Raw genomic sequence first — 9,931 nt, forward strand, 5'->3', positions numbered from 1 at the left:
TGACAGTCCTGATTATGGAAATACTCCAGTTATGACAGAAAAACACTACTCACAGTTGCTCAGTTTCTGTTTATAAAAGCTGACACTTGTTTAGTGCAGTTTATGCTAACATTTTGCTGTGCTGCATTTTAGGTTGTAGATGCTTTGGATGTACGTCGATAAATACTCTGTTTCGTCTGTTGTAAGAATACAGAACATCCAGCTTCTCTGACATTTCATGACTTTTCACTCATGTTGCCATGTTTTCTTAAAGAAGACTGGTTTCAACTGTTTATGATGTTGTTTCTGTTTCTTACAGTCTCTGCTAAAGTTTAATAAAACACTGAAAAATGTGCTGATTGTCTTCCCACATTTTTGCCTGGGCCGTGGACTCATTGACTTGGCCATGAACCAAGCTGTGGCAGAAGTATATGCCAGATTTGGTAAGTAAAGCCAATAAGCAACAAGATGTATCAGTGTCATGTCCTGACCCTGGGTGAGGTGATTGGAAGTGTCTTCTTGGAAAGTTAGTGGCTGTTTCTGCCTTTCACGTCATCATGGGAACTGCTGGAGAGAGTCCAGCGCAGGGCCACCAAGATGATCAGGGGACTGGAGCATCTTCCTTATGAGGAAAGGCTGCGGGACCTGGGGCTGTTTAGTCTGGAGAAGAGGAGATTGAGGAAGGATCTTATTAATATTTACAAATATCTAAATGGTGGGTGTCAGGAGCTTTGGGCAGTACTTTTTTCTATGGTATCTAGCAACAGGACAAGAGGTGATAGGACAAAGCTGGAACACAAAAAGTTCCATTGAAACATAAGAAACAACTCTTTCCCTGTTCAGGTGAGGGAGCCCTGGCACAGGCTGCCCAGGGACAGTGTGGAGGCTCCTTTCTTGGAGGGCTTCAAGACCTGCCTGGACACGCTTCTGTGTGACCTGATCTAGGTGAACCTGCTTCAGCAGGGAGATTGGACTAGATATCTCTAAAGGTCCCTTCCAACCCCTACCATTGTGTGATTCTACGATTCTATGGGGATGAGGAGTAATGAAAACTCAATCTCTTTGCATCACAGCTTCTGATACAGGTGTCAGAACTCTACAGTCAGCCAGCAATCTGCATTGGGAATGAACCTGTTAGCTCAGTGGCTACTGTTCTTCAAATGCATTCTATTGAGATATGGCTGTCTTTGATACCAGACAACTTCTTATTAAAAGAATAGTCACAGAACAGAACTTATCTATTTTTATTCAGAAAATGTATGCCTTTTCACATCATCCATGCAAACTTCATGTTATGATATTCAAATTAGTGTATATTTGGAGAACTTATATTCATTTTTATTCTCATGCAGCAGGTGAGCTTGGAGTGTATTTTCTTCAGAATCTTTATAAGAGACTGGAAAATGAAGACATAGCCTGATCATGGTCAAATAAAATATAGACTTTCATCCTAACCCATTGTGATTACACCTTCGGAGGAACAGTGGGGTTTTCTGAGCAGTATTTCACCTTGCTTTATTTTGCTCTTTCTACAAAGGTGAGGAGTATGTTTCCAATCCTTTTCAGTGGGACTTTGCTGGAAAAAAACTAGTTGCCATGGCTGTTCAAGGAGTTGGATTCTTCCTTCTGAATCTCCTCATGCAGCATCGTTTGTTCTCCACAAGATGGTATGTCTGAAAGCTTGTATTAATGTTCCTTTATTAACAGTGTGAATGTTTTTGTTATTTTCTGTGTCCCTCTTTTTTTTATATTTTCTGAATTTCAGTTGGGTTTTTCTCCCTTTGATTTACCTGATTTTATCTTAATTTGTTGATATTATGGTTCAAGAAAGCTTTTACAAATGTGCATTATCTTAACAGGATTTAAGAAAATATTATTAAATAAATTAGTTTTCTTGACGTAAGAATTTAACTTTTTTATATAATAAGATCTTTTTATAGTGAGATTATAAAATTACTTGGAAAGTTTGTACTGTCATAAGAGGACATAAGTACTGGCATGAGGTACTAGCCTGACATTCCAAGACAAGAATTCTAGTCCATGGCATGGGACAGTGGCAGCCTGGACACCATTCAAGCTTCCTCTCTCTTCTGTACAAATGTGTTTCTATCTCAACAACAGCAGTTAGTTACCTTCCAGGTGTGAGTGGGTCATTCACCGTGCTTAAGATGGCCAAGGAGAGTATTGATTGGCATAATTCTAAAAATATTGTCTCAAAGGGAGATCTACGCAAAATATCTGTAAAAGGACTACCTACTGGCTACCAAAGAGCAGTCAAATAGCAAAAGCTGTGGCTGAGAGGTGGGTTCTGTTGTATCAGTTACAAGTGATTTTTTTCCTCCCTTTTTTTAAAATTTATTTAACTAATTTGTAAATACAAAGGGTATTTAGAACCTTCAGTACAAAGGCCAGGGATTCTCTCAACAGCAGGAACCCTCCAGCCAGGGTCCCATTCTGAAGTTCCAATCCCACTGCTTCTGTCAGTCACATTGTTGGCAATCAATCAGCCATTGTTTCACATTATTATTCTAACTACACACAGGACAACTCCTTGTTTCTGTACTTTTTTCCAGGTTTGCTGAGACTGCCATGTCACCTATTATTGGTGAAGATGATGATGTTGCAGAAGAAAGAAAAAGAATTATGAGTGGGGGGAACAAAACAAATATCTTAGAATTACAAGAACTGACCAAGGTAATATTTTGAGAAGAATAAAATAAATGAGTCTAGTGTAAATTTATTCTTTCAGAATGTTTTTCAACTATATATACAGATAATCAGATAATCATAGAATCACAGAATGGTAGGGGTTGGAAGGGACCTTTAGAGATCATCTAGTCCAACTCCCCAGCAGAAGCAGGTTCACCTAGATCAGGTCACATAGGAACATGTCCAGGCAGGTCTTGAAGCCCTCCAAGGAAGGAGCCTCCACAACCCCTCTGGGCAGCCTGTGCCACTGCTCCGTCACTCTCATGGTGAAATAGTTTTTTCTTATATTTAAGTGGAACTTTTTGTGTTCCAGCTTCATCCCATTGCCCCTTGTCCTGTTGCTAGCTACTATAGAAAAGAGGGATGTCCCAATCTCCTGACACCCACCCTTTAGATATTTATAAATGTTAATAAGATCACCCCTCAATCTCCTCTTCTCCAGACTAAACAGCCCCAGCTGATTTTCTCAGCAGCCCCGCAGGCTGTGAGGGTGGGCGATGGCGGCCTGGGCATGGGCCATGCGGGGACTGCTTCTGGATGTCAGTGGGGTCCTCTACGACAGCGGTGGCGATGGTGGAGTCCCCATCCCCGGCTCGGTGGAGGCGGTGTGCAGGTTAAAAGCATCTGGTCTGAAGCTGCAGTTCTGCACTAACGAAACCCAAGCGACCCGGGAGAAGTCTGTGAAGAATCTGCAGGGGCTGGGCTTTGACATCTCCGTGGGCAAGGTCACCGCCCCCGCGCCAGCCGCCTGCCGCATTCTGAAGGAGCGTTGCCTGAGACCACATTTGCTCATGCACGACGATCTCGTCTCTGAGTTTGCAGAGATTGATAATATTGTTTACAAAATCAATCTTGCATCTTAGACAATAAGAAACACTGTAGAAGTTAAGGCTATTTCCTTTTATTACAAATCAAACCACTGGAAAGTCCCAGGACAGTGCAACTCTCCCTGCTCACATCATTTAAAATGACTGTTATCGAATGTCCACTTCTACTAATAGTCTTTTCTTCCACAATGCTGGTTTTGGGTTTTTCCATTGGTGAGTTTCAGCCTCAAATTGCTTTCACAATGAGGGCTACAGCTAGTCTTAATTTATCTTCTTTCCAGATACTAAAGGCATCTGAGTTATGCTATCAGAATGCATGCAAGCTTATGCAACAGAAATACAAAGACTAGACATATTAGTGGGATCTCATGAATGGAGAACAGGAGTGTCATTCTTCAAACTAGCTTGCTGTATTGTTCCAGTTTGGTTTTATATCTTAGAGGTACTTTGTCCCAACAAAGGATCAGGTATTAAAGATATGAGCTTAAAGACTTGATGCAGACAATTTGGGGTTTTTTTGAGTCATGACATTTATTCAATGTAAATAAATGTGTGACTTGGAATTCTAAAGTTGCCTTATCCCGATAGCATTGAACTAAAGTTGCCTTATCCCGATAGCATTGAACTAAAATTGCCGAAAATTTTCTTTGCTGTACCTGTCTTGAAATAGATTTGTTGGTTTTGGTTAGTTGGTTGATTTGATTTTTTGTCATGTCGATTTAGGTTTACGCAGGTAGGCACAAGCCAGCAGTGGACAGACTTTGTGTTGGCATCCGTCCTGGAGAGGTAGGTTGCTCAGTAGCTCTAGATTACATTTCATTGATCAGTTCAAATTTCATCCCCTGTTGGTTTGCAAGTTGGAAATACTAAAGATTGTGATAACTTTTGTAATTTAGTGCTTTGGTCTTTTGGGAGTGAATGGCGCTGGCAAAACAACAACATTCAGAATGCTGACTGGAGACACTGATGTGACATCTGGAGATGCTGTAGTGGCTGGCAGTAGGTAAGTACCTTAATAAAAACCACGACAATCCTTTTACCAGGGTAGAACTGCACAGATCATAGTCTCAATGACCCATCAGTCTCTTTTCCAGTTTTATGGCACTGAGAGAGACCACAGCTAACATACACTGGCATTTATGCTTCTAAAGTTCCGTTATAAAATCTGTGGGTAAGCTGCAGTAATGACAACAGTGGGACAAGGCAGTCAGATCTAATGCTAAAAGCTTGCAAAAATAAGACAATCAGCATAACAGGGTACTAGACCTGAGTTTTGGGACTTTTCAAAGGCACTGTTTACTCAGTTCTAGCATAATGACATAAGTTAATGCAGCATGATTCACTCAATATTAGTTTAGTTCCAGGTTGTGTGTCTTGGTTTGTTGGGTGTAATTGTGATTTGATTTTTTTTTTTTTGTCCATGGATATGATTTCAACAATAGTGTTTTGTTGCCAGGACACAGTTCTAGGCAACCTGCTCTAAGTGCTTGAGCAGGGAGGTTGGACAAGATGACCTTCAGAGACCCCTTCAAGCCTCAACCATTCCGTGATTCTGTACTTCTACCACTGCTACCAACAAAGTGTTAGCCTTGTGTCTTGCTTGTCTGTTCCCAGTGACCACATTCTCAGATGAAAATTGCTAATGTTTTTCTTCTAGAAATAGACACAATTTGAAAAAAAAAAAGAAAAAAGTATTTGAGTAGCTGTTCAAATAAGTTCTCCTTAAGTTAGCTCGTAATTACATAGGAAAATGGGTGAAGGGAAAAAGGCTTACGTTCCAAACCAGGACTAACTCATGAGAATATATTCCTTGCTATTCTGTACAGACAGATATTTTAGTAGGATTTTGTACCAGGAAGAACTCAATCTCTTCTAACAACAGTTACTGCTCCAGAAAAGAAAGATTTTATGCCAACTGCCTGTTCTGTCTTAAAGCTAGTGTTATAGAACTGAGACTCTTTTCTTTCTTTCTCCAGTATATTGACCCACATTTCTAATGTACATCAAAACATGGGATACTGCCCTCAGTTTGATGCCATTGATGACCTGCTTACAGGACGAGAACATCTCTATTTATATGCACGCCTGCGAGGGGTTCCAGCAGAGGAAATCAAGAGGGTAAAGCATTGCTGCTTTTGAGTTACACATGGTTACAATTAATATTTGTGATGATTAACTGGGTTCGAAATACACCCAGGGCCAAAGTTTCCGAAGTGGGCTTGCCATTCTGTATGCTGAAGCCTTGGGAGTGGTTTCTGTTGTTTGGAGAGTGAAGTACAAGACTGAATGATCAAATGTGTGTTCTTAGGCATTAATGATACTTGTGAAACTCTGGTGCCAACTATGAAAAGCTAAAGATGCAATTGCTACGACTCACAACTGCACTAATTGCTGTTTTGTTCCTGTCCTTGGTTGTTTATGTATAAGAAACCAAGAATGAAGAAGATCCCAGTAGAAAAATAATCTAAATTCTTACACACAGAGAAAGCCTACAGCTGAGGCTGGTTTATGGCTTTCCCTCAGATAGCTAGAATTTCCCTCATCATCATAATTTTTTTGTACTACCCTGCTCCAGTTATAAAATGAATATGCTAAGACCATAGGTATTGCCATGTCTCTGCCAAAAGAGGGACATATGGACAGCAGTCCTGTCTATTATGCATTAGCTTTTGTGTGAAAAAGACGGTCTTTCTCTTATAGGTTGCCGAATGGAGTATTCAGAAGCTGGGGCTTCCTATGTATGCAGACCACTTGGCTGGTACCTACAGTGGTGGCAACAAGCGTAAGCTTTCCACTGCCATCGCACTGATTGGCTGCCCGCCACTCGTCTTACTGGTCAGTGTCATGGTCACATAGCTTTGTGATAGTTCAGTATCACACCTCATAAAACTACATGCCGAAGAGGTACGAGGATGTTTATGATGGTCGTTGCAAGCTCCCTGCTGCCTTCAATTTACATCTACTTCAACATAATTTTCAGTTCTTTAATTTCAGATTAGTAGACTGGGATGCATAACCACGTCTCCTGTGGACCCCAAGTGATCATGAAAGAAAGATCTTTAGCAAAGAATGGTTTGAGATAAAAACCTCTAATCCAGACATATCTGAATTTAAATCCATGTTTGGTTTCAGTCTGCCTCTTGTCAGAGTATAGCTGCTCATGTAAAAGATAGTCTTATGACATATACTTTACTGCTTTATCCAGCAGAACAGAGTAAGAGACGTGCCCTTTTGCAGTCTTTAATATCTTTGGAATAAATTATACATATTTCAACTCAACTGTACAAATGCTGAAATGTAGTTCTTATAAAATAATGTAAGATACCAGGTAACTGCGTATCTCAAGGGAAATTTTAAATGCAGTTACTACAAAACTTTTTTACTTAGATTATACTGTACCACCTTAATTTGTAGGCTAAAAAGAAACATTTTAGTAATACTTTAATAGCATGACTCTTTGTGACACTTAATGTCTTTACACCTACCCTGTACATAGTAAACAGACAGATAAAATGTTTTCTCATAACTTAAGACAAAATGTTGGATAAAAAATTATTTTCTTGAATAATTAAAACAATTTTTTCTTACTTAACTGGATCAACTGATTTATGCAGGACCAGACCCTTAACTGGTGTAAATTAGGATGACTTCACTAGCTTCTTGAATTGATAAATGTGTCCGATATGTTTATGTGAGTAAGCAGGTTACTTGAGGTGAATTCACTCCCCACTTACAAGAGTTGTTGGTACAGAAAAGGAAAATTTGAAGGCTCTAGTATTATAGATACTAATTTAAGCTAGTATTATAGATATTACTATTTGTTTCTGAAGTATATTGACCTACATCTCTAAAGTCCATCAAAACATGGGAGCCAAACTTGACACAATTTTATATAACTGCTCCTGCTTGAGCCTCTTTCCATTTGTTTCCATTTTGGGTCCCAGGTGTTGTTATAAATGCTTATATTTTGGATATCTAAGACCTTAGACTGGGGACTGCCTGTGTCATACGGGTCACTACATTCCCTTCCCTGTAGCTGTGCCCTACACAGACAGCATCATAGTCTTACCTGCAGTTTCTTATACTTGTTTCCTTACTTCTCTGAGAAGTACATTAGCACCCATTCACTCATACACTTCTCAAGGTGCATGTGCTTTCTCAAGGCACCGATTTCAGTGGGAAAGCAGCCATATGCTAAGGCATAAACACTCAATGACTTGATTCTAAATAGATTTTCTTACCTACTTCTCTGATTCCAGTTGTCTAAACCTCTCCCTTACAGGATGAACCGACTACTGGAATGGACCCTCAGTCGCGGCGGTTCCTATGGGACTCTATTGTCAGTGTGCTCAGAGATGGGCGAGCCGTGGTTCTAACTTCACATAGGTAGAAAGACTCAGAATTCAGAATCTCAAAAGAGCTGAAGCTCATCTGCTGGCTTTTGTCTCAAATGTCTGTTCTCTATTTTAACAGTATGGAAGAATGTGAAGCCCTCTGTACTCGTTTGGCCATCATGGTAAAAGGTACCTTCAAATGCCTGGGTACAATTCAGCAGCTAAAACACAAGTATGTACAATATTTTTATGATTTTTTTTTAATGGGAACACTTAGTGGATGTGCCATGTACTGTTCTTAATACAATAAAATCCAATCTGAAGAGCTGTTGCTTAAACAGACCCATTTCTGGGTGTTACTCTGTAGTATCCTAGACAATTTCAGCAGATCTCATTTCAACTCTTATGCTACACACCACCTCTGCAGGGCAAATACAGGGCTTCCTGCAAAAAGCTAGATCTTATGTATTATTTTTCATATCCTGTTAATGTTTTCATAGCAGCAGAAAATTAATTTCCTTCCTGAATAATGAAATCAATTCTCCATCTAATTCCAAATCCACATGTGCTTCCCAGGTTTGGAGATGGCTACATTGTCACTCTGAAAATCAAAGCTCCAAAGTCTGGACTGCCTCCAGATCCTACTACTGCTGAGCAATTCATACGCATCAACTTCCCAGGGAGCTTACAGAGAGAGAAACACTATAACATGCTGCAATATCAGATTTGCTCCTCCTCTCTGGCCAAGATTTTCCGGTTAATCATCTCCAATAAGGAAAACTTGCAGATTGAAGAATATTCCGTCTCTCAAACAACTTTAGACCAGGTGAGTACCAAACAAAGCATCCATGAGAAAGCCTGTCTCACTAGAAGTAGATAATGCAATGGGAATGTATCTAACCAACTGAAGGACAAAATAGTTCAGAGTAGAGAATTATCTCCCACTTCTTTCTCATCAAGTAAGATGGATCAGATATTAAAAGTGTAACTAATCCTCTGTGTAAATAGGTGTCATTTGAAAGCCGGTAAGACAGTGTTTCCCACATGACAGAATTCACACAACTCATTCCTTCAGGAGCAGGTGTCAGAGCAAATTCAGCTATTCAGACTGAGGCTTCCTGCGCTGCAAATAACATTTTATTCTAAATAACAGATTTGGACTGCGTTGTATGAGAGACATTGTGATATCTAGTTAAATGTTTATATGTCTCTGTCATGCACTTTTATTCAGGAGCAATTAGAGACACAAAACCTGGAAAGTTCACTGGGACTGCTGGCAACATCCACTCACTAGAGGATATTAGCCCCATCTGCCTGCTTTCCTAAAGTAGCTGAGGGTCCACCTATGCAAAGCGGTCTTTGACAGGAGCACTAGATAGACATTATTGGCTGCCTTACAGCCTCCTACCAAAATATTCTGTCTTCTCTTTTCCATCCCAACCAAACTCGCTCACATTGTGCAAGCCATGCATACCTTACTGTATCCATCTCCCGCTTAGGAAAAAATCATATTTTAATTGCAACTAAGTGCGTCGAAAGGAAGGAAGTTTATCAGAATAAAGAAGGAATTAATGATCCCCGACACCACACAGAGTTCAATTCATGTCTATGGATTCCCATTAACTCATCTCAGTTGATGAGATGGTGACATCTTCTGCTTTCCTCACACAGGTTTTTGTGAACTTTGCTAAACAGCAGATGGAGGATGATGAAATTCCTTTGCATCCCCGTGCAGCTGGAGCCAGTCGAGAAGCAAAAGTATCCCCTGCTTTGCATCAGCAGGCAGTTGCATAGACTACAGTCACTAGCGCTTAAAGTGTGCACAGTGCAAAGATGTGCCATACCAGAGCAGTACAAGGGTAAAACAAAGGTTCTCACACTCAGTATTATACTGACATGGGGTTTTGGTTTTTTTTTTTTGCACCTTTCTGAGCACTCTGCTTACAAGAGCAATAGTCCTAGCAATAGACAACTTCTACTATTCTACTAGGAACATTATATGCTGGAGGTGTCAAATGAAAGGCAGACCCTTGCTATAGGACAAATTTTTCCCCTAACATAAAGTTAATTATAAGATACAAG

The 9,931-nt window shown here is 40.1% G+C and overlaps 2 protein-coding genes across 2 annotated transcripts in view; both read left to right on the top strand.

Moving 5' to 3' along the window:
• ABCA4 (ATP binding cassette subfamily A member 4) overlaps window positions 1-9,643 on the top strand; it is a 60,168-nt gene extending 50,525 nt beyond the window's left edge. Inside the window, exons 39-49 of the mRNA XM_062003240.1 lie at window positions 299-422; window positions 1,517-1,646; window positions 2,553-2,673; window positions 4,239-4,301; window positions 4,412-4,518; window positions 5,492-5,633; window positions 6,216-6,350; window positions 7,798-7,901; window positions 7,989-8,081; window positions 8,426-8,675; window positions 9,521-9,643. Coding sequence (XP_061859224.1) covers window positions 299-422; window positions 1,517-1,646; window positions 2,553-2,673; window positions 4,239-4,301; window positions 4,412-4,518; window positions 5,492-5,633; window positions 6,216-6,350; window positions 7,798-7,901; window positions 7,989-8,081; window positions 8,426-8,675; window positions 9,521-9,643 — 1,392 coding nt within the window. The remainder of the gene's footprint in view (window positions 1-298; window positions 423-1,516; window positions 1,647-2,552; window positions 2,674-4,238; window positions 4,302-4,411; window positions 4,519-5,491; window positions 5,634-6,215; window positions 6,351-7,797; window positions 7,902-7,988; window positions 8,082-8,425; window positions 8,676-9,520) is intronic.
• LOC104560402 (phospholysine phosphohistidine inorganic pyrophosphate phosphatase-like) lies at window positions 3,186-3,551 on the top strand. Its single transcript, XM_062003265.1, has one exon. It carries the CDS (start codon window positions 3,186-3,188, stop codon window positions 3,549-3,551), a length of 366 nt encoding a protein of 121 aa, XP_061859249.1.
• Window positions 9,644-9,931: the final 288 nt, after the last annotated feature.

The sequence above is a fragment of the Colius striatus genome, chromosome 10 (genome assembly GCF_028858725.1).
Source record: "Colius striatus isolate bColStr4 chromosome 10, bColStr4.1.hap1, whole genome shotgun sequence".
NCBI lineage: Eukaryota > Metazoa > Chordata > Aves > Coliiformes > Coliidae > Colius > Colius striatus.

Coding starts and splice junctions, on each gene's coding strand:
- LOC104560402 (XM_062003265.1), top strand. CDS start 3,186: ATGGCGGCCTGGGCATGGGCCATGCGGGGACTGCTTCTGGATGTCAGT.